We start from the raw sequence: 25,761 nt of genomic DNA, 5'->3' as shown, positions 1-25,761 counted from the left end.
TGACTCCCACCTTTTTTCTCTCCCTTCTTGATTCTCTCTCTCCCCCTCTCAATCTGATCTTCTATCAATCTATGTGCCTTTATACCATTTGATAATCCTAGCTATTTCGGTTTATTGATTAGTTGAATATTATTGCGTTACTAATTTTGTATGCAGTTATTATTTTGTATAATGCTTTTTACAATGTTCATTATAATCTGTTTTATGTCAAAGATTTGTAAAAAAAAATCGTGCAATTCAGCCTTTGGGCTGCAATGTGATTTTTTGAATAAATAAACCATTATAATAATAATATAATAATCATTGTTTTGGTTAAAACAATTAATGAAAAACCTCTGGCAAAAAAAACCTTAGCCTGAAAAAGAAAAAAAAAAGAGAGAAAAAAAAATTCTCTCAATGTTGTCACTTCATCTCCAATATTCATCATGTAAGGCATTATGGAGACGAAGTTGCACACAAATCAGACCTCGCCTTCCACATACCTTTCAACGGTGAGAAACCCCGAGACTTCACTTTATATTTCATATACACTAAGATTATATGTCATAAATTATCAGAAAAAAATGTGACACATTTTTTTCTGACACTGTGTGATATCATCTCTTGGTAAACGTACGATAATCTTCTAAATTTGTGTATTATGCCTTTATAATGAAATAAAGAAACAAACAAAATATGTTTATATGTATATACATTAAACAAAGATCACTCTCGTATACCTGACAGGCTAGTTTGACCCATAAATTTAACATTGGCCAATGTATAGTTCACAATACTTTATAGCTTGTACTTTTCTTTTCTTCGTTCCCCATTTTATCTAATTGTTTTTATCTTATTTTCCCCATCCCTTCATTCCCTTCTCCTTCCCCCCTCTTTCCTCCTTAATTCTCCTTCCTATCTCTTTCCTCTCTCTCTCTTTCTTCTTATACATATTCCATTGAATAAAATCAAGCAAAGAGGGAAAAAATTAAATGAAGGTTACTTGATCCACACTTCTCAAAGAATTATATTTTGCTTTTGTATAGAAGGTTAAAATAAGGTTTACCTTTTCATTATGAGTTTTATGAATATGACAACATCTTACAATCAACAACGCACTTTTCATCAGAAAGGTATGGACTTCCCAAAGCGCTTCGCGTATCTTCCCTATGGGACTTTCCCTTTCAAACTAGTTTATTTCAAGACTTAAGTACTTTTTGTTAAAATGAAACAATGAAATGAAATATCTCTATCTTATTTGTAAATGTAATATTTACATATGGCTATTTGATAAATAAATTGATATCCCATGGAATTTTGTCATATCAATTTAAAATGTGGCTAAATTAGAATATTGAACAAAATACGAAAGAAGTTTATGAAATGTAACGACTGGATAGTTGCTAAACTAAAAGTGCTCTGCACGTGTAGAATGTGCGTGCATGCTGGCTGGTGCTGTAGAAATGGAACACAGACTAATCGAAAATGCGAGCAAACTTTTGCAGCAAAATGTTCATCAAGCGACTTCTAAGCAAGCATCGAAGTTGTTGGCAAGGCAGTCTACGGAAAACTCGGTGGATAACTTGATTTTCTCTGGCAAGGTATTTAGTAAATTTCATGAAAAAATTACTGAAATGCCCGTGACTGGCTGCCCGTTTACTACATCTACCAGACGGGCTACCTTCGGGGGCCTTCATGCTAGGGGTCGTAAACGGCCGAACATGCCATGCGGACGCAGGCAGTGTTGAGATTCGATTGTGAAGCATGTTGTTCTCTCGTGGAGTCATTGCGGAACTATCTATGTCAGGCATTTTATTTCTTAGAGATGTTTTATTCCTTGAAAATGCATTTGTGAAAACCCTACAGTGGGAAACATAGGTAGGGAGGCCAATGCCCGGGCGTAAGGCTTCTACACCTACGATTTGTGCGCTCGTCGCCCACTTCAAAAAATTAGCAAAGGGAAAAAAATGATGTAAAAATAAAAATTGAAGAAAATATGAAAAGAAAATACAATTATACATTTCACAACATACCTATAATCACGGATCTGTAACAGTCTTTCACCATTTGTTGACAATCTTGCAGATTTTGACGTTTTTTAATCCAATAATTGTGGTTGCAGACGACCTTGACGCACTCGCACCACCGACTAAGAAAATCCTAGAGGGCGTAGAGGTTTGCTCACTAAAAACCTTCTCATTGGCAGAAGGTAGACCCTAAAAATATGGGATCCGTTTTGAGTAAAGAACTTTTGATAGAGATCAACATTTCAGATGTTCACAATTGCCACTTCTAACAACTAGAAAATATAAAGAAAAAAGATTATATCTTTTTAAATACAGATTTTTACAAACTGAACATTCGAAAGTAGATAGAGTACGATGTTTCTGTCAATCTTGCGTTGGTTTGAGCCCTATAGCTACATCCATCTCAAAATGAGAAGGAAAACAGTGAACAGTGACGTCATTGTTCGCGCCAAAAATAAAGGGTATTGCGACATAATCTGAGCTCCGGTCAGATCGTGCGCAAAGCATAGTCTTATTTATAGACCCTAGTACCTTATTCTCACAGCACTAGATACGAGTGTCGTGCAGTAATGTATGAGAAGTGTTAAAAAAGATATTTCAGTAAAAAAAAAAGTCTACGTGAGCAGTCTATACTCCAATTGAGAATTGAAATGAAAGCCATGATTTGAAGGTGTGTGTTGTATGATACATGGTTAGTGAGTGTGTATGTTACGTATAGCGAAAGGGAGAGAGAGAGAGAGAGAGTGAGAGAAATATTAGTACACGTACGTAGCATGCATGGATGTGCGCTATGATTGTGTTCGCTGCAAGATGGATTTTAATTGGACCTCGTAACTTCTCGATCGTTGATAATAAGGAATACTCATGAGGAAATCAAATTATTGGAATACACATCTAAGGTAAATATCAATGAATTATATATATTTCTTTCCTTTTTTGAACCATCGTCTTCGGCTCGTAGTAGTAGAAGATGTAATCGTTCGCACATTGATTAGAGCCACAGCGTAACAGCTTTTCGTTACCGACATTTCTCCCCCGATTTTCTTTATTTAGATCTAATTTCCTGATTTCTAAATCAGATGTAAATTAGGTCGATATGTCATTTGTCCTAATTACAGTTATCAAAATTTGATAACTTAATATTAAATAAATAATTTACGGACTTACTTATATGAATTATCCAATTTGTACCTCAGAACCGCGAAGCAGTACGTTCATGCATTCGAAATATTACCCGGCGGCCGATATATTTCCGGGTCCACCTACCAAAACATAGCCAATGGCCAATCAGAGCACTCGTTTCGTGGGAGTTCGTTGGTCAAGCTGGGCCGACTCGTATGTAGCTACGGTAGCTATTGGACGTTCGAAAAGAAAAAATTAATATTCATCAACTAAAACCAAGACGGATAATGTTGACGACGAGACTTTCTCGGATTAATCATTAATTTAGGATCTAAATGAGCAAGCTATCGTAAGTCAAATAAGCTATTTATATGTTATTTTTAATTAGACTCTAATTATTGTCATATTGCAGCATGTGTGAGGATGTAAAGAGTGAAAATCTCGTAGCATATCTCATTCATCGCGGTCCTGCCGAACCGAACCATTGGTTCCGTACAGTCCCGATAGGACAATCTTCAGTCTCTATAATCGGAGGTCTAGTGGAGCCAGACGTAGTCTCAGTGGAACAACCGAAGATTAGAGAGACTGAAGTTTTCGGTCTAGCTGAAGTCCAGCCATCAATGTGCGAACGATTACATCTTCTACTACTACGAGCCGAAGACGATGGTTCAAAAATGATGAATAGATTTCAAAATTGGCAGGAAAGAAATATTTATAATTCATTGATATTTACCTTAGATGTGTATTCCAATAATTTGATTTCCTCATGAGTATTCCTTATTATCAACGATCGAGAAGTTACGAGGTCCAATTAACATCCATCTTGCAGCGAACACAATCATAGCGCACATCCATGCATGCAACGTACGTGTACTAATATTTCTCTCACTCTCTCTCTCTCTCTCTCTCCCTTTCGCTATACGTAACATACACACTCACTAACCATGTATCATACAACACACACCTTCAAATCATGGCTTTCATTTCAATTCTCAATTGGAGTATAGACTGCTCACGTAGACTTTTTTTTTTACTGAAATATCTTTTTTAACACTTCTCATACATTACTGCACGACACTCGTATCTAGTGCTGTGAGAATAAGGTACTAGGGTCTATAAATAAGACTACGCTTTGCGCACGATCTGACCGGAGCTCAGATTATGTCGCAATACCCTTTATTTTTGGCGCGAACAATGACGTCACTGTTCACTGTTTTCCTTCTCATTTTGAGATGGATGTACCTATAGGGCTCAAACCAACGCAAGATTGACAGAAACATCGTACTCTATCTACTTTCGAATGTTCAGTTTGTAAAAATCTGTATTTAAAAAGATATAATCTTTTTTCTTTATATTTTCTAGTTGTTAGAAGTGGCAATTGTGAACATCTGAAATGTTGATCTCTATCAAAAGTTCTTTACTCAAAACGGATCCCATATTTTTAGGGTCTACCTTCTGCCAATGAGAAGGTTTTTAGTGAGCAAACCTCTACGCCCTCTAGGATTTTCTTAGTCGGTGGTGCGAGTGCGTCAAGGTCGTCTGCAACCACAATTATTGGATTAAAAAACATCAAAATCTGCAAGATTGTCAACAAATGGTGAAAGACTGTTACAGATCCGTGATTATAGGTATGTTGTGAAATGTATAATTGTATTTTCTTTTCTTATTTTCTTCAATTTTTATTTTTACATAATTTTTTTCCCTTTGCTAATTTTTTGAAGTGGGCGACGAGCGCACAAATCGTAGGTGTAGAAGCCTTACGCCCGGGCATTGGCCTCCCTACTTTGGGTGGTGCATCATCCGTGATCATGTGCATCCGTGATCGTGCGTCACGATTCTTCCATGTTGTATCGTCGACTCAACATGGCGAAGAGAAAGTATGCATGCGTAGGACGAAGAATCACTCCCTTTTTCCCATTGAAGACTTCTTCAAATTATAATTTCAAGTTGCTGGATAGATGCCCAGAGGAGTCGAGCAACCGAGTAGGCCAAAGTCAGAATTGTAATTACTCCCTTTGCATATTTTGAGATAATGTCGCCAAACCCGCTGTTAGTAGGGAGGCCAATACCCAAATCTAACTTTTTAATTACTAATCTAATTATAATAAAACAAAGTTTCTTCTTCTTCTTCCTCTGTAAATGCTACTTCATACAACGAAGATTACGCACTGCAGTGTGGTGTGTGCTATGTCCAAAATGTGTGTAGGCCTCAATCCATGTGCAAAATACAGTGATGTGCTGTTAAAAACGTGGACAGCGATGTGCTGCCATCAGTTAGACGCTTCCTTCAAAAGCAAATATTTTCTTTCACTAAGACAAATCACCCATCTGCCGACTCCAGAAGTTCCATAAAATAGGAGATATCCAGCTCTAAAGTAGGCCCTTCCTTCTACGCCTATCTGTACGTAAGAGCCTTGAAACAATTATATTTCATGTCGCAAAATTACGTTCATAACTAGACAGGCCAGGGGATAGGCATGTCATTGCCCGGACAACAAGTTCAAAACTTCGCGCGAAAGTACATTCATCATCAGCGGCTAGCCTTGAATCGGTCGCACACTTACACACCGACACGGGCATTGCAAGCCGCAGTCCTGAAATCGAGCCATTGAGGGACAAAACATGAACAGAGAGAAAAAAAATCAACGTAGATCTATGTGATTGTAATATAATCCAAGAAAAGAATTAAAATTAATAATTAGGCCTAGAGATCTACCTTAGTTATAAGTGGTATTCCAAATCCAATAGTAATTCCTCATGAGTAAAGATCAATCTGACACTGCATTATCAATGATCAAGAAGTTACGAGGTCCAATTAACATCCATCTTGCAGCGAACACAATACGGAGTACAATAGGACAACAGCATGCATGCAACGTACCCAGACGTACAGGTGTACGTGTACTATATTATTTCTCTCACTCTCTCTCTCTCCCTCTCGCTATACGTAACATACACACTCACTAACCATGTATCATACAACACACACCTTCAAATCATGGCTTTCATTCCAATTCTCAAGTGGAGTATAGACTGCTCACATAGACTTTTTTTTTACTGAAATATCTTTTTTAACACTTCTCATACATTACTGCAAAACACTCGTATCTAGTGCTGTGAGAATAAGGTACTAGGGTCTATAAGTAAGACTACGCTTGGCGCACGATCTTTCGCAATACCCTTTGTTTATGGCGCGAACAATGACGTCACTGTTCACACTTTTCCTTCTCATTTTGAGATGGATGTAGCTATAGGGCTCAAACCAACGCAATATTGACAAAAACATCGTACTCTATCTACCTTTGAATGTTCAGTTTGTAAAAATCTGTATTTAAAAAGATATAATCTTTTTTCTTTATATTTCTAGTTGTTATAAGTGGCAATTGTGAACATCTGAAATGTTGATCTCTATCAAAAGTTCTTTACTCAAAACAGATTCCATATTTTTAGGGTCTACCTTCTGCCAATGAGAAGGTTTTTAGAGAGTAAACCTCTACGTCCTCTAGGATTTTCTTAGTCGGTGGTGCGTGCGCGTCATGTTCTGCTGCTACCACAATTATTGGATTCAAATACGTCAAAATCTGCAAGATCGTCAACAAATGGCGAAAGACCGTTACAGATCTATGATTATAGGTATGTTGTGAAATGTATAATTGTATTTTCTTTTCTTATTTTCATCAATTTTTATTTTTACATCATTTTTTTCTTCTTTGCTAATTTTTTGAAGTGGACAACGAGCGCACAAACCGTAGGTGTAGAAGTCTTACGCCCGGGCATTGGCCTCCCTACTGTTAAAATGTTTTTTGATGCACCATCCGAAGCTCTGACGCCTTCAGCATCGGCGTCGGAGCTTCCCGGAGTTAATTAGGGTCTAGAGTCTAAGAGTAAGATACTAACAACAGTAACTAACACTAACACAGTCTAAACATTAAGTCTAACAATTAAAAATTATGCAAAATTGGGAGACTGATGATGACTGATGTCTGATGACGCTCCCATGAATGATGAAGAACAAAAAATATTACTGATATTTAATATTATTAGATTAGCTTGTGAAGTGAACCGTCATGCATGCATGTGTGTGGTTGATTGCTCTGCATCTGTTAAATGTCTTGCATGAATGATGAAGTCAAAAGGTTATTTTTCTCCATTTGTTTATGCAGAGAAGTGGCACTCTTCACGACTGGATAAGCCAAGTGAATGTCAACTTGAGTACATCGGCATCAAGGTAAACAACATCTCAATCTAATATAATTTTTCACGCAGTTTGTGCAATAGTGACATGCCTTTTGCAAAATACTAAAATAGGAACTGAATTAAGCAGTACAAATAGGACCTAGTATCAATACCATAGAAATACCAATGAGTAATTATGGTCTCACTAAAACTAAAGGTGGAAAGAACTGTCACATGTTGCAGAAGTAGTGTTCTCAACTTCTCATAAAGCAATATTTCGCTTTGTACTTGAACACTTTCCAGTAAACCACAATGAATTCCAAATGCACTGGATGCTTTCTGAATATGAATGATTGAAATTTATTTACTGCCTCTAGACTCACTCTGCAATACTGTGATGCTAAATGCCTTATAAATTACGAACACTTTTCTAGGTATGAACCGTAAGGGCAACATTCATTTCTTTCCGGGGCACTGCCAGACCGTTTTGAAGAGGGAGGTGTTTAGTATCAATTTGCCCAGTAGTTATTGGCTAAACAATTTTCAACAAGAATAAAAACATAAGGCATTTGAAATGCACATGTATTAGTGAATGAATAACTAAATAAACACAATAATAATGATAATAGAAAGAAAGGAAAATGTTGTTACATTGACAAATTATGTGACAAAATTTGTGTCATGGAAACGGCTGTATTTATGTTTGTTTCTGTTTTGTTCAGACTTGAAGGTCTAGTTGTTCTACGAGCTATTGTACAGCAGTGCTCTCAAGAAACATTCTCAGAGTGCTGTGTGACGTGGGTTAGACTCCTCATCAATATCTTCCAAGTAAGTTATCCCAACATTAGTTTCATATTTTGGATGATTAAACCAAAAAAGGAAAGGAGGAAATAAATGTGAATGCTACGATTTTTTTGTTTCCATGAGTATCCTGTGAGATATATTGTACATATTTGAAGAAGAAGAAAATGTGACTTGCACTTGTATATTCAAATTTTTCTAATTGACAAACCCTATCAATAAAATTAAAGTGTAGCTCACTTTGATAGTACACTTATTATGAGGATAACAACTGTTGGTAGAATAGATATTAAGATACATGTACTGTACAAGGTTAATGTGTTTTTGGTTTGTTTGTTTTTTTTCCCTTTTTTTTAAATATTTTTTTCTTCTGTTTGTAGCCTCACCAAACACCCAGCATTGTGGAGATCACATCAGGGATTCTAGTGGACATCCTCAGGATTGCATCTCGGAGCAATGAAATCTCGAGAGATCTCGCAATTAACCACATCCCTGGGCTTCTGGGAACCTTACTCAATGCTGAGTCAGAAGAGGTAAGGTAGCTGATCAGAACCAGAATGAACTGGTTCCATCTGGTTCTATGTAGTTTGTAGTGGCAATGAAATCTCAAGAGATCTCGCAATTAACCACATCCCTGGACCTCTGGGAACCTTACTCAATGCTGAGTCAGAAGAGGTAAGGTAGCTGATCAGAACCAGAATGAACTGGTTCCATCTGGTTCTATGTAGTTTGTAGTGGCAATGAAATCTCAAGAGATCTCGCAATTAACCACATCCCTGGACCTCTGGGAACCTTACTCAATGCTGAGTCAGAAGAGGTAAGGTAGCTGATCAGAACCAGAATGAACTGGTTCCATCTGGTTCTATTTAGTTTGTAGTGGTTTTTAAACAGTTGAAACGAAATTGCACCATTCACCTCCCTGGAACATACACAAAATGCTGAGTCAGAAAAGGTATATTTCAATAACTTACCTCCAACTGCAATTATGCAAATGCCAATTTTTGCACTATATCAGTATTTCTGAATAATGAATAGCTATTGGGATATTTGAATTATCTTTAAAACTTCATGATATACTACAGACAATGATAGGAAAGGTGATCTCAATGATATCTCACTTGGGAAAAAATACATTGGAGGTCCAAAACTGGTTCGAAATAGTTCTACTATTCAGTGTTTTAGAAGACAAAGCCTCCCCTGAAATGCTCTAACTGAAAATCAGAAAATGTTTATATTATTGCGAGGTTCTTTTTTTGATAGAAATTCTATTTTTCCTTTTATTTCTACACACATTGATATATTTTTCTTGATTTTATTCCTTGCAGTGGCTGGTTCCTAGTCTGCGTCTTCTGTCGGTGTGTATGGAATGCTTCCCGGGGCCGTGTGGTGCAATCAGTTACAAGCTGGAAGCAATGGTCACGCCTCATTTAGACTCCACGTATCCTGATATTCAAAAGGTATTCATCTCTCTGATCATGGATCTTAGATATTTTCAAAGGAGAACAAAAATGGTTGAATCGTTAATTCTGTAAATGCTTGAAAAATATGTGAATAGTGGTTATATTGAATAATTTTATAGCGCTTATAGCCACCATGCCTGGTGCTCAAGATGCATGAATTTAACCCTGGCTCTAGCCAGGCAAATTAGTTTGGTGCTCACAGCATTCAAGGTCTTCTTTCCTCCAGGTCCATGTATATATTTAACACCTGGATAGAGAGTGGCAAATGCTTATTGATGTTGGTTTAGTGTTAGAACTATAAAAGGATATTTGTCACTTTTTTTGTGGCTGTCTTTAAGTTTACTCAACATTCTGAGAAAGTGTCATAATACATTCAAATCACAATGTTCTTTAAGACCATCTCAAACTCCCTCAAAGCTACGTGTACATGTATTTCTTTCAGGGACAAAAACAGGAACATGCGGTGTGAAGGTGTTTTTTTAATGACAGGTTTTACATTCTTGATCTTGTGATAAAATATATTTTGTGAAATCAATTAAGAATAATACTTAAAGTTAAACCTGTCCTAGTGGCCACCTCTCTAGAAAGGCCACCTGTCTATAGCAGCCATGTGATTTTATCTCAGAGTCCCTAGAGTAGAGAAAGAAATGTGTGTTGTAAAACCTGTCCAGAAAGGCTACCTGCCTACAGTGGCCACTTTCTCTTTTTCCTTAGATGACCTCAATTAACTGGTTTGATTGTGGAATGACAATTTCTTTTAAAGTTTGTGCATGGAGGATGGTCCTTTTTCTTTCAGTCTAATTTGATTACACCACAATCAAGTTGTTATTACGATTGTCGGCTTTCTCCCTCGAAGAAGAAATGTGTAGGACTGTGCAATGGCCACTTTCTCTCTTTCCCTGAGGTGTTTTTAATAGACAAGTTTGACTGTATATCTAAATTTTGATTGTGTCTTGTAATCTTACTTCAGTTGTCACAGAGGTGCTACCCGTTGCTAGCTAGACTTGGAGGAGGTGGTTCTGGGGGTATCAAGTATACAGAGGCTTTCAAGCACTACACCATGACCATCTTGTACACACTCCAAACTCAGCTTGCTGTGCTTTATGCTGACTGTTCAACAGGTACATGGAACAGTGTGTGTGTGTGTGTGTGTGTGTGAGGGGGGGGGGGGCTTTTCTTTAATTTTTTTTTTGGTACTTTAGGTAAATTTGCATTTTGAAATGATGATATTATACACACCACAGCCTTGGTTATCGTTATTGTACCCATACTGGGACTGGGTATTAATGGTAAATTTTGGTTGATGTGATTACTTGTGAATTAGTGATGATAATGTATTTTTGATACACAGAATTGCTGAATTTTACAAAACCTGGAAAGCACAGTACACATTTAAAGATTTATGGGACTGCACCAATGTGTTGCTAAAATGAATTTTCCTGATCCACGATTTAACTATTTCTGATTGTACATTTATGAAAAAGCCAAACTAGGTTCTGAATATGCAATTTTGATTGATTGTTAGCAAAGTATTTGATCATTCACAAGTTTTTATACAAGATCTTCTTGGACATCATCAGTGGTCATTCTTTTTAACAAACACATTTATTCCTTTCAGAACCCGAGCCTACTCCCGAAGAGGGTATTGAACCCATATCTCTCAGCCTCGCTCCTACAGAGGAACCCATGAGAACCCTACACCTCACCAATCAGCTGAAATCTCTAAGCAACTGTCTTCAGATTATGCTAAGGTATCCCTAAAGCGTATTTTCCCCCTTTGTATGCCTTTGCTACAAAGTAGCCGGAGGCATTATGTTTTCTGGTTGTCCGTCCCGTTCTCGTGATCGCGTCATTTCAAGAACTGGTTGATGGATTACCGCCAAACTTGGGTCATGTCTGTATCTTGCAGAGCTAATGATCTAATTAGATTTTGGGTCATGAGGTTTAAAGGTCAAAGGTCACAGGGCTCATTATGTATGCAAAAATAGCTTGTGATCGTGTTATCTCAAGAATCAATGGATGAATTACTGCCAAACTTGGGTCATGAATGTATCTTGCAAAGCCAATGAAGTGATTAGATTTTGGGGTCACAAGGTCAAAGGTCACGGGGCTTATTATGTATGCAAAAATAGCTTGTGATTGCGTTATCTCAAGGATTGATTGATGGATTCCTGCCAAACTTCGGGGCATGTATGTATCTTGCACAGCCAATGAACTGATTGGATTTTGGGGTCACAAGGTTAAAGGTCAAAGGTCACAGCTCATTATGCATGCAAAAACAGCATGTGATCACACTATCATTAGAACCGGTGGAGGGATTACCATCAAACTCAAGACATGTTTATGTATCTTGCAGAGCCAATGAACTGATTAGATTTTAGGGTCTGGAGCTCTTTATGTATGCATATAAATAAATTGTGAACGCATTATAATTAGAATCGACAGATGGATTACTATCAAACTCAGGACAGGAATTTATCTTGCAGAGCCATGCATAAATATGAAAAATAACTGATTCTGAGAACCCATTAATGGATTACTACCAAACTTCAATATTGAAAATTGCTTCCGTTTTGGTTTATAAAATCGCTCTATAGCGGAGGCATCATTATCGACTGCGCGCAGTCAAAGTTCCATCTAGTTATGATTCTGATTTAGGGTTTGATGGGGACTCTGTAATGTAGAGCTGTCAAATGGAGTTCAAGTTTTGCAGATTTCAGAGATGCCAACCGTTACGGTTTCGCCGTATTTGTTACGGTTTTAATGCTTTTGTTACGGAGTAATGTAGAGCTGTCAAATGGAGTTCAAGTTTTGCAGATTTCAGAGATGCCAACCGTTACGGTTTCGCCGTATTTGTTACGGTTTTAATGCTCTTGTTACGGAGTTACGGTAAACAATCAAAAGGTTACGGGGAAACGATAAAACAAAAGTACATTATAGTGAATGCCGCCTTATCACATAGCCTCCGTACACAGCGCTGCATGTCGCACGCATTTACAAACTCATAAGTTCACTGAATTTGACTACATTGGATAGGCACTTTCGCGCACATGGTCCGTCCGCCGCCATCTTGTTTAATTCAGAAACAACACGGCTGCTACGTATGCTACGTGCGGTCGTGCCTTTTTGGGGGAGCATGGGGGTAGATGATCGTGAGCGCGGCGCCCGCAATACCCATTCATAGTATAGTAGCGAAGAATTCGGTGATTCAGCGGGCGCATTGCAAGTGCGGTATATGGTGTGTTGTTGTTCATGAACGCCGGGCGTAGCGGCCTGGGCTGGTGTGTCTGTGGTACTGGTGAGTGTACGTGTGCGTGTGTAGGATACGAGTTCTGCCATTTGACTGTGGATTCGAATTTGCCATTCGACGCTTGAACGAGCTGTTTTCTTCCTGAATATTATCGTGGATTCACTCAAAAGAGGGAGTACCCGAGGAGGAGATCCTTTGACTGGAAATAGATTTTTAAAAAACGTTTTTATGCACATCTTTATTTTGGACTTAAAAATGGTAGGTTCAAAATGCAGTAAGAGCGATTGGGTGTTTGTGTACGTTTTGCGCGAAAATTATGCTGCGGTGTCTTACGTTACGGGAAGACCCCCATTTGTTACGGAAAAATATGGTAAATGTTACTGACAGCCATCCTATAGGGTTGGCATCTCTGAGATTTTGCCAGAGACTTGTATGACACAGCAGGTAGTTGAAGTTTAAAAGCTTAACCCCCCCACCAAAAAAGAAAGAATTAAAGCCCACCGCCCCCTCCCCCTCCCTCCCCCCCCCCTCCCCCTCCCTCCCCCATTCAATTATATTATGAAAGACAACAAATGAGGGTCTCAGTATTGGTTTCATGCAAAATTACATCCATTGCTTTGACAGCTTAGGAGCTCACCATTATGTGTATGTTACTATTTTCTAGATTCAAAGGATGTTGTCTCATAGTGTAGATACAGTGTATTTTCCATCTATATTGTAGTCTCTGATATTGTTTTATTCTCATACCATTTTTTAAAATCAATTATCCCATGATTCCTGTCTTCCTTATATCTTCTTTATTCATCTGTGTGATGGCATCTCTTACTTTATTTTGTTTAGTTATTCTGTTCTTGTAAATTTCATTTACATCGATCTCCTCTCCTTTTTTCTCTCCTTTTGCAGAAATGAATTCCCAGCCAAAGCTTCCATCCCAGTGAAATCCACTTTAGAGTATATCTCCAGCGCACTAGAAGTTACAGGGAAGACACTCGTAAGTTTATTCTCTACATGCTCACTCATGTACTTAAAGTCAAATAGAAGTCAGCTCTCAATAACAGGTGTTGTCAATCACCAGGGTTAGCCTTGAGTTTTATGTCCGTTAGACCTTATGTAATGCTTTGCTTTTCCTTCGCCCGAAGAATCTCTGAGCATGCTCCGAGAGACTAGGGGGTAATACTTGACTGGCCAACGGGTTTGCTGTGTGCAGATTTGTACTCCCATAAATGGTATTTCCACCAAGTCTGGTGTCGGCGAATTACAGCCTTCTCTACATGGAAACTGACTACCCACTCCCTTTAACCCTAATAAGGCCGGGGGGGGGGGGGGGCCATTATGGCCCCCCCCTCCACAATTTTTCTGATTGTTCGATAACGCATATGGATGGCGCCTCGCCGCTCGCTGACTTTTTTCTTTAGAGTCTTGCGCATCTTTAAAAAAAAAAAAAAAAAAAATCGGACCTATAGTTACAAGGTCACGTGACCTTTTGTCTTTGCATGTCAGCCCGAAAATCGCTCATTTTTGTGATTTGTGTACAAAACATATGGAAATGTCATTTTTCCTAAAAATAGATCAAACATTGGTTATTGGGTCTTGTTTAAAGTTTAGGTGGTTGTTTTGGGAGTCAAAATAGTTGAATTGTAGAAAGATTAAAAAAAAACAAAAAAACAATAACATAAATAAGTTAAAAAAACAATGAAATACATAAGAAATTATCAAAACAAGAGATAACATAAGGAATAAGCTGGCTCTTCCAATTTTTTTTGTCGTATTATTGTTCCAAATGGTCTAATGAATATATGTATTGAAAAAGAATGCTTAAATATGAATAATATAGGATTTATGGGTAAAAATGTGATTTTATGACGTTATTTGCATAAATTACCATAAATATGCAAATGAGGGATTTTTTTCAAAAAATTGAAATTATCATATTGTTCTATACACTTCACTTGACATGCGTGCAAATTTTCGCGGAGATCGGCCGTTTCACGGCCGAGATCTTAGGGGGGGGCCATAATGGCCCCCCCCCGGCCGTAGTAAGACTTCAAATAGCCCGGCCTTATTAGGGTTAAACCCTGTCTGTCCCTTGAAGTGTAAATTTTACAGTTTGTTGTGTGCGTGGTAGAAAACAGTGTCTTACCATACACCCCTGTTCACAGGTAGCAAAGCTGACAGGGGCGATACAGAGAACCTTTATTTATTCATCGAACATGTGACATAATAAGCATTACAAGGTAAACTCTGATGCTACATGTGTGTGTAGTCCCGTGTACCTGCAGCTGTGTCATGTGGTTTCCATTGTTTGCGATTGTCTGCAAGATTTATTAAATTCGGAATGCTCTTACTGATTACACACCTGTTCTTTGTTACTACCTATTCAATCATTCAGATTAACATTTAGACTGTTTCTTTGGCAATGAAATTGCATAACCTGTATTCAAGATTATCTTTAGTACCTATATTCTTCATTTTCCATAGGGTGATCATGTGACGTCAGAATCCTCCATGCTAGCTATTGTCCTTCCCAGGATTCATCAGACTACTTTACAACTTCTTAAGGCCCTGATTGAAAGGTATGGCTGAAGATTTTTGTTTTCAGAGAAAGAACCGATTTCTAGTTTTTGTGGCGAAGAAATAAAAGACTAAATATATAAATGGCATGATAAACACTTGCTAGGAACCATAAAAAATGTTATTTTGTTACGTTTATTAAAAGAACCATTGGAGGTATGAAATATAACTGCTTGTATGCATCACTGTTGATAGATGAAGTATAAAGATTTAGTAATAATTACATCAAAGGTCAAAGATCGCATTATGAAATCCCTTGGAATTGTGTTATCAATGATCAGTGAAATATGTTACATGTAAAGTGATGATTAAAGACCCTGTCCGAAGTGAAAAATGAAATAGATGAATTATATATCAAAGGGAAAGCTGACAAGCCATAGATTACAACAATACCAATTATATCGTCGCTGTTTTCACGAAGTGACGGTAGTGAAAAAAAATTGCATTCACTTTGCGTTACGATTTTCCTCACTACCGTCACTTCGTGAAAATAGGGACGATATGCTACTTCAGTGCCTGTCAGACGAGTAACAGCTCTCTCAAAACTTGAAATCTAAAGCTGTGAAAATTGGGAGTTGTTGACCTAAAAACTAGCTATCGAATTGATGACATCACCGTTTGTGGAGTACGCATTTTCACAATGACTTTGCATTAATTAAGCACGGCTCATCGCCTCAGCTATATAGGCGAGCACATATGGTGTCGTCACTGTAACTGCGGCAAATTTGACCCCTGTTTACCTGTAATTTGGAGAGGTGGGGAAAAAAGTTTTGAATTCTGTGCAATACTTAAAGGGAAATATTTTGAATTCCTTTATATTTGTATTCTATGTTCTTTCAGCTTCCCATTGATGAAAAGTTATATTTTCATCGGATAGGGTCTTTAATAACATATTGAATAGAGTCAGGGGTATATTAAAGATACAGTAGAACACATCTTGTTTGATTTGATCAGTCTTTTCTTTATGGTCTCAGTTGCTGTATGAATCACTACAATCATCAAATCAACCAGATCTTCCTCAGAATGCTAGGAGGGACACATTCACAGGACCAGGTCAAACCATTCAGGTTAATTTTTTATTTTTTACATGAAGCAAGCCATTCAAATTATTTGCACTTTGAAATTTATCCTTTCTTTGAATTTAAATTTTATTGTAAGTCAGATTTTACATTTCATTTTAAGTCATCAAGATAAAGACTCAAAAGAATGGTAAAATCACAATTCTGAACATAATTTAATTTGTTTGTTGTCCCAGACAGCCTGTTACATGTCTGATAACCAATAGGAAATCATAAATGTTGCTCTCATAACGAGTGCACTTGTATAATTTTGCAATATTTGTGCTTTTGAGCACAAAACACAAGATCATAGTTAGTGAGCATAAACTAGTTTAGAATAAAGCATGTCATGCTTCAGAGACAAGGATTGCCGTGTTCTTACAGTTGATATTTTTCTATTTTTCTAGAAACCTGCGAGCTGAGATCTACCGGACCATCGTGATGTGGCTAAAGACAGCTGGGGTATCATCAGGATTTGCTACGCTTGTTGGAGAGAAGCTGATTCATCAATGCATACAAGACGCTACTCCCCCCACCAGTGCTACAAAGGTATAGACATGCAATAAGTTGTAATGTATTTAGAGAAAATCAAATATTTGGAGATTTTTTTTGTATGAAGAAAATAATGATTACTGCACATGCAGCCTCATTGTGTAAATAAATTGTATGGTTATGAATATGTGTTGAACTTTAATTAAGCACTCTTTTGAAGCTCAAACATTGGCCTGGGAAATTGATGAGAGATTGTGTTCTGATCCTTGAATATGAAACATTTGATGCCCAAAACCAGGCACCTTTCATTCTGGGTGTTGTGAAGGGTGCTTTGTCATTCCAAAATTGTCTGACAAAACAAACATAAAACAAAACAAAAAGAAACATGAAGGTCCTATTAAACATTTTTAGGGTGTCTTGTAACTTCAGAATTTGCTTACAGATTTACACATGTAGGTCCCAGCATTCTCTGATAAATAGGTGGGCTGTATAGTACCCAGAGATGCCAACTAGTACGGATTTCCCGTAATTTCTACGGGAAATCGGCCGATTACGGGCGGTACGATTTTCATACCATAAATTCCGGATTTTGCCGATTTTGCCGATTTTCAAAATTAGCACTTTAAGGTTTAGCACGTTTAAGGTTTAGCACGTACTTTTGACTATTGCAGCGCAGCCATCCTTGAATCCATGCATAGAAATCCCACAGGGCTTCCGATTGGACAATTTGTTATCTAGCACACCCCTTTCAGTGCATACATGTGCATACAACATGTGCTTCGCGAGCGGGGGCCGGGTGAAATACCTCTCTTGGCCGCGCCGCTACCGCCCGCCCAGCGCCAGACCTCGCTACGCTAGCGCCGTGTACACTGTCGGATTTCTCACAGGCTGTCACAGCGTTCGTCGATTTTCGTCGACAATCTGAACTCATGTTGGTTGGATTTAGATATCAATCATCATGTCTTCCACAACTAAGAAGCGTGGCAAGAAGTTACAGACTTTTAAAGAAGAATACAGTAAGAAATGGAAATGCATCGTGTAACACCAACTAATGAACAGGTAGACCTATGTTACTTTTATTTAACTTGTTGTGCTATCGCGCTTGCCTGCGGGAGCTGCGCTTGCCAGCGTGCAGAAAAATTTGCGTCGCGCAGAAAATTACGGATTTTGTCTCCAAATTACGGATTTTTAGCCTTATGATTACGGATTTGTGCTCTGAAAGGTTGGCATCCCTGTAGTACCCCAGCACCCCATGACTCCAATGCCATACCGTATTTTCCGGCGTAAAGGCCGCAGTATTTTCGGGTGAGAAAAAATCAAAAAGTCGGGGTGCGGCGTATACGCAACAACAACAAAATTCAGCGGTCAAAACATCACGTCCATTTGCACGTATGGGACTATAGGAACGATAGCATGACTAGACAACGGTACAGGACAATTCTAGAATAACTCCACACAACTTACCGACAAGTTTATGTTGCATAGTTGACATGAAGACGAAAAAACTTATTTTTCTAATAAAATCTGCCGATAGATCTAGATCTAAGTCCATACCATTGCATCGCCAAAAAGTAAACAAAGGGACAGGCCGTTACTTACGGAGCTAGCTGCTGCGCAACGCAACTGCGCAGGTCGAAAAATGCTATTTCGGATTACACCGCACATCGAGGAAGGGGTATTGTAGGATACCAAATCTGCGTACGATACAGTACTAGCTTAAAAGTCGATGAAGATCTGCTAAATTATGATCATTTTTTAGGTTAACTTCTTGTTGATTTATAAGAATATTGGTGAATTTGGTATAGGTTGTAGTTTTTTTTTTTCCTCTACGAAATGTCAAAGTTGGGGGTGCGGCCTATACGGCGGTACGGCCTTTACGCCGGCAAATACGGTACTCAAAACATCTACCCGGTAGATAGGATGCCTGGGGTGTGTTTCACAAAGATCCTAAGTAGAACTTAACTCTAAGTTGGACTTAAATATTATGGAGAGCCATTTGTAGCCTTATAATGAAATATATTCAAAAGCGAAAATTCAAGTATTTTAGACTTTTCATAAATTCCACATTAAGAACATGAAATCTCCCATGATAATAGAAAATATGAATGATTTTAAAAATAACTTTTACAAAATATTTACAAGGATGCTAACGGCTTTCCATAATTGTTAAGTCCAACTTAGAGATAAGTTGGACTTGTGATCTTTGTGAAACATCCCCCAGGTCAATATAACACATATGTTCTATAGACTCCATTCAAATTATCTCAGGCTTGGTATATAATATGTTCATCATTTAAAAAGAAAAACTGTCTACCCCCTTGTAAATTTTTCTACAGCTTGCAAGCGGTGTGCAGGCAAAAAGTGACAAGAAAGGTGGCAAGGTAAAGGTCAAGGGTCAAAGTGCACATATTACTGACCTATCATCCGGGGGCCAGCAGACTGACCAGTACTTTGACAGGGTGCTGTGTTTGACAGCATTGCAAGGTGAGATCTGGGACCTGTTTCACAAAGCCTTTTTTCAATGACAAATGACACAAATCAGTGACAAATCTGCTGATAGCCAATCAGAAGCAAGGATTTCAGTAGCTCATAAAAAAAAAAACTGTCATTTGTCACTGATGACAAGTTTTGTGAAAAGCCTCCCTGGAGCTTGGTGGCGTAAATATTATGTAAATATTGTGTGCTTTGGATTTCAATATAAGACAAGACTTCTGTACTTGTGAACAAGTATGAAGTGGCCTGTCTTAATATGACAACTTCTTTTATGGCAAGGATGACGATGAAGAACATGAACATGATGATGATTATGGTGATGACAATAATTGTATTGATGGCAAAGATGATGAATATGATGTCATTATACCAAGTTTAGTACTTTAATTGTACGAAGTTTCAACTTGACTGACTGTGACATTTTGGCAATGGGAAAATGATATCTGAACAACCTGATGATATGTTTTTTCTATATTTTTTGTTTAATGTTTCCTTTTTTCAGCATTGCGACAGTTGATGCTTACAAGTGGAGTCAAACTAAAAGCTAATCTACATCAGGTATGTCAAAGAAAGTTCAAAATGTGACCTGTGTAAAGGTGCATTCACATGATGATTTTGTTTGTACCAAATAAAGGGCAAGTGGAGCAATAATGGTCCTATGCATACTCATTCATCTTTGTTTGATACGATGCAAAAATGAGGAACACAGTATGCTTAAAAAAAACCCAAGTTGTAAACCATGACATATATGTACGACGTTTGTTGTTATAAATAGCAATTTGTACATGTCACCTAATTGGCAACATACTGTAAATGCTGTTATTTTCGCACAAGTAATTTTTTCGCGCTGAGCGACCCCCAAACGTATTCGCGGGTTCTTAAATTCGCGTCGCACCAAATTCAGCCCGTTCGGAACACGCATAAGAAGTCATGTTTATATTTTCGCGGGTTCTAAAATTTGCGGACACTAACTTAAGCTCGAAATCCGTAAAAAATGAATGTACTTCAAATATTTCTGTGTTTACTGTAGTTTACTGAAAGGACCAATCTCTATGTCTGTCTACTTGATGGTAGTACAGCAAAACCTGTATATAAAGACTACTCAATGGATATACACTAAGCAGTTTCTATAGGATTGTGGTCTTTCTGTGGAGGTTCTTTTAGTTCAAGTTTCAGTTAAAAACACTGAGGGAAACAGATAATTGGGTCTTTATTGACAGGTGGTCTTTCTATACAGGTCATTGTTAAGGCGTGTTTCACTGTACTGTGTTAATACCCAACCAACTTTTACAGGATGTCTACAAGTTTGTCATCCCCCTATTGACAAAGATCCAGAGCTGTGACACATCCAACATGCCGTCACCATACACCTGCTGCGACTGCAGGAGGGAGCTCTACGGGATACTCCTGGCAGGTGTGCTTGTACCCCACCCCCAGGCCCCTTCACCCCTCAACCTTGCTGTGGCAATCTTCAAAGAGGGGAAGAATGACAAGAGTATAGAAGTATGTGCAAAATTTATGTACTTTCCTTTTCATATTTGCAGATAGTCTCTATATATTGTGTTGAATGTGTTTTCCACTTCAGAACAGAATAAATAATCAAATATTATCATCATCATCATCTGGTACAAGATGAAGGCGTTGGCCTGTACTGAAAGTGAAAAAGAGAAGTTTATTTTGTCAAATGGGCGATTCCTTTTATGTTGATTGTGACCTGATGAAAGCATATCAATCATACATATAATTGGTGAAGATATTTTCACTCTTGCTTTATTACTGTCCAAATCTATCTTGCAGTTTGTGATAAAGAATGTAGGGTAGCTGTATGTTTTCTTATTTACGGAGCATGATACAGTTAATTGATGTACTTAATTTGAAATCTCTTATTGGACGCTTTCTGTAAGCTCTTCCCATTTTGTATTTAATGCTAAATTTTGGTTCAAACAACATGGCAATGGCTATATGTATGTAATGTATTCCATGAGTGAATTTGTGATGAAAGTATTGTGTATAGTATAGTGTTTACATCTTTAATAAACTTGTTTTATAGGTATCCAGTGCATGTTGTGAAGCTGCTGTTATTTGCGACGTCATCATTCACCCTCGCAGACCTCCGATACCATGTGCCAAACCTCAGGTCCCGCTCACTTCCATGTCGCTCCAAGCCCCTCTCACTTCTGCACTAAGCCTTTCCCAGACACCGGAAGGACAAGTTGTTCTTGTCATGGAAACTGAAGATTCTGGCAATGCAACACTTTCAAGTGCAAAGAAAGATTCAGTACTCACCCAGTGTGAGGTACATATAGTTACTCTGTCACCAAATGCAAATGTACAGGCAGCCTCTGATGAGCTGAGTCATGGGTCGTCACAGGACCAGGACACATCCCATACTGTACATGATAGTGGGAGCACTGATGAGGCTGGTGTGTTCAAATCAAGTGCTGCAAGAAAAGATGACGATGAGGAGGAGGAAGAGGAGGAAGAGGAAGAGAAGGATGATGGGAAGGAGAGCGATGAGGGTAACGAGATGGAGGGAATGAAAGCCGAGACGATGGAGGAGAGTCCAGGATCATCAAGTAGAAAAAGGAAACATAACACACGTGCGAACCAACAGGTAGTTATACTTAAATCTTGCTTGAAATTTAAAAAAATCGACAGAGTCTGAATTATGATTACATCCATACAAAATACAAAGAAAACATTTCAGTCAGAGTTAGGAGAAGTTATGGATTGCTAATTTGTATAATATTGAATTAATGGTTATTTTGTTAAATCAGGGGACAATTATTGACATATTTTAAGAAATGTAATCATTTTTTTAACCATAGAGAGGATTGCAAATGGATACAGGACAAAAAGACTATCTATATCTGACCAATCATCTCAAATGATTACATAAAATAATGCATCGATACTGGACAGGAAGGACTATTTTTTACTCTATTTTTTTGTGTGTCTCTCCCCATCTCTTTTTTGTGTGTCTCTGTCTCTCTCTGTTTGTCTCTCTATCTCTCTCTCTCTCTTTCTTTCCTTCTTTCCAATAGGCAAAGAAACCAGCTACAGAAGAAGTGAAGTCCATGCTGTCGGAATTCATTGATGCTCCTCCAGATTCAGAGTGATGATTTAGGGGGAGGGGTGAGGGGGGAGGGGGAAGATATTATAAAGTCTGAACTGATGGATGGATTTTAATTATTTTTTTTTAAAGATCAGTAAATTTATTTCTGATTCCCTTTCCTTTTATCCATACCACAGACTACCATAGGCAAAACCATGTGGGTTAACACACTTATTTGATACTCATTAGTTCTCCCTGACAATTTCACTACTACTGTAGTTAACCTTAGGTAATATAGTGTATGCCAAGTTGAACAATTTGGTAATGTGTTTTTCTTAGAGTATACATACCACAATAATAATTCATTTTAATTTGAAATTTAAACACCAGTCCTCCAGTGACCTTGCAAAAAATGTCTGTTCATTGGAACTATGTTCTTATCTGTTCTGTTTTCTTTATACCGATTACCTTGGAGGATCCACAATTATATGCTCATTCTTTAAAACCATTATCAATGTTATAATTCCTCAAGTTTGTTAGCTCATATTAAATGTCATCAGCAAATTTTGATAATTGGAAATCCGTATGTCTGTTGCTTCAATTGATTTCAGTGATATATCTTCAGGGCTAAAATGTTATACCGGTAAGCAACAGAAGCAAAAGATACGTACCAATCCTCTGTCAAGTCACATAATAAAGTATGTGAGGTGGAATGAATGAGAATTGTGAACTGTCTTGTCTGTTGGTCAAGTTTTCTGGTTTTACAGTAATTGTTATAAGATATAGTAATGTTAAGGACTTAAAGACAAAGTTGAGTTCTGGTCATGCAATTGCATAGTGAAAGAAAAAGTGTGGAATGGATCAGAAAAGGTTGATTATCTAGCAACTAAGTATTGGTGTATACTGCAAGGTTCTGGAAACATCAAAGTGATAAGAAATTTGGCCTAGTCTTGGTAAAGTTACAAGCACAGTACACAGAAAGATGTATATGGGGCTACACGAACATGTGGCATAAAAATCTGCCCCAATTTTTATGTTGTTACATGCCAAATTTGGAAAATGAAAGCATTTGATGAGCCATGCTTTTCAGGGAATATTTTTTATCTGATGTTCTTTCACACTTTCATAATAACAATGATAACGGTCACATATTATTTTTCACCTCTTCCAGGAACTCAACTTTATTTTTCTTTAAGTACATATATACTTAACAATGAACTCCAGTTACAAACAACAAACTTATCAGAATTATGATTTTCTAATAATTGGTTTATTTATTCATTTCCATGAAGAATTCCATTTGAACCAATAATAAAAACTGATAATTTCATACAAAAATATTTCAAAAATAGATACAATAAAACTATCATCGGGGAAGATATTAGAAAGCATTTGGCAAGTGATATATTGTTTGTATAATGTATTCAACCACAACAAAAAAATGAGAAAACTTATTACATTGGGGAGCAATTCCATGGTAACGAAGAAATACAAAGACACTTCTTTTCAACATTGGGACTTGTTAATCACATGAATTATCACTTAACATGAAGGCTTGTACAGTTATATCTGCTTTAGAGACCACCTGTATAGAGGTGGTCCTATAGGAACTCGGGTGTTATATGCTCTGGCTCCTAATGGTTAGGGGCCAGAGCATATGATATAACACTGAGTTCCTATAGGAAATATATTTATTCAGATGGTCATATCTCGGCCAATAATTAACATATTAAATTGGTTTTTTCGACATTTGGACATTATTTTTGATGCTCTTTCGGAAAATGAAGAAAAAATTGAGAAATTCTAAAAATAGATTTTTTTTTTTAATGACGGCACAGCTTCGGTACTCTATAGAAAAATACCATCTTCATAGACCATTTTTTTTGTTTCCCTTGAAAGTAGTTTATCATTGAAACATGTACTAAAGGAACCTGTACATAAAGACCACCTGCCTATTCATTGTATTTTATTTCAGTAGCCCCTCCTGATGGAACCGTCTTCATGGAAGATTATATTCTCATAACTTCTGGGTTTTAAAATTTGATTAGAGTTCCCAGCATTTCATTTTCATGAACTCCAAATTCCCTGATTTTCAGTGGAGATTAAACATTTCAGGATCATTATCAATTAGAGGTTATGTCCCGCATCACAGCCACTTTGTGCTGGAACAAATAGGACTTTACTGATTTGGTCAATTTGACATTTCCTTATGTAATTGATCACAAGGCAAGCTTTACTACTTCAGCTAGAAGGGATTAGACCACCCAGCGAGCCAGCAAGGTCACTGTGACAGGTGGCCATCTCATTAACTCGGCTCTCATTTAGCATAAGAAAAAGAGGATCATGGGGGACCAACAGGCACCGATTGAGGAAGTTTTCTATATAGAGGGACCAAGTAGCTCCAAGTAGGACAGTCTGCCTTTAATTGTTTGTCCAATTCACTTAAACTTTCACCAATCTGCTTCTCTAATTTTCCTGCCTTATTTCAGAGCAATTTGCTATTAAGGATGGATTTTCCTTAAACAATGATTATTCAATATAGCATGGCAGTTGGAATCTGATCAAACCTTCATGTTTAGTGATAAGTGACTGAAAACAAGTATTAACATTTTGTAAAAAGCATTTTGTCATTTTTGTGTCATTCAGTACAATGGAATTGCCCCTTTAAAATACTGGTCAAACAAAAAGATACATTGACTATCTTGTAAAAAAAGGAAAATTATTAAAAAACTTGCAAAGCGTATGCAAAAAAGTTCAACTCACCAAAGGTTATTGTACAAGTTTAAAAAACAAGGTTAAATGTAAAACATATTAAAAAAGTTACCAACTCATGTAACAATATACAATATATTCATACATTTTGCCACATAAAAAAGTTTTGGCAGTATGTATTCAAAACCATTGCAGATAGCAAGAAGTGATTCACAAGTATATAGATACAAAGAAATACACATTTCATCTGAATGACAAATCTATCTGCATTTGATTTGTAAAATTTAATAATAACAATAACAATAATAATAATAATATTAAAAAACATTACTTATAAAGCGCTTACCCCCAAAGTCTCTAAGCGCTATAAGTTATGGAATGCTTTTTAATGAGATCATATTATGATCAACTTGAAAAAGGATTTTATTCTAATATTTATTGTTCAGTTAAATTGGCAAATATATATCTTTTAAACATCCCAGAAAAATGTAATACTTTTCAAACAGTTGACCATTTGAATTATGTTACATGTATTCAGCTAAACACAGATGCAACAAAAAAGCAT

General features: G+C 37.3%; 1 protein-coding gene across 1 annotated transcript; it reads left to right on the top strand.

Annotated features, from left to right (window-relative positions):
* Nucleotides 1-1,393: 1,393 nt before the first annotated feature.
* Nucleotides 1,394-23,201, top strand: LOC100890645 (proline-, glutamic acid- and leucine-rich protein 1). The gene is made up of 16 exons (XM_030982309.1): nt 1,394-1,580; nt 7,292-7,356; nt 8,027-8,132; nt 8,486-8,638; nt 9,431-9,562; nt 10,536-10,686; nt 11,184-11,316; nt 13,719-13,806; nt 15,294-15,388; nt 16,361-16,453; nt 16,852-16,993; nt 19,273-19,420; nt 19,932-19,987; nt 20,723-20,932; nt 21,480-22,043; nt 22,474-23,201. The coding sequence occupies exons 1-16, from the start codon at nt 1,422-1,424 to the stop codon at nt 22,546-22,548; spliced, it is 2,370 nt and encodes a 789-aa protein (XP_030838169.1). The 5' UTR covers nt 1,394-1,421; the 3' UTR covers nt 22,549-23,201.
* The last annotated feature ends 2,560 nt before the right edge of the window (nt 23,202-25,761 follow it).

Source organism: Strongylocentrotus purpuratus, unplaced genomic scaffold, assembly GCF_000002235.5.
Source record: "Strongylocentrotus purpuratus isolate Spur 01 unplaced genomic scaffold, Spur_5.0 spur5_scaffold_12, whole genome shotgun sequence".
Taxonomy (NCBI): domain Eukaryota; kingdom Metazoa; phylum Echinodermata; class Echinoidea; order Camarodonta; family Strongylocentrotidae; genus Strongylocentrotus; species Strongylocentrotus purpuratus.
This window is presented reverse-complemented; position numbering and strand designations above follow the sequence as displayed.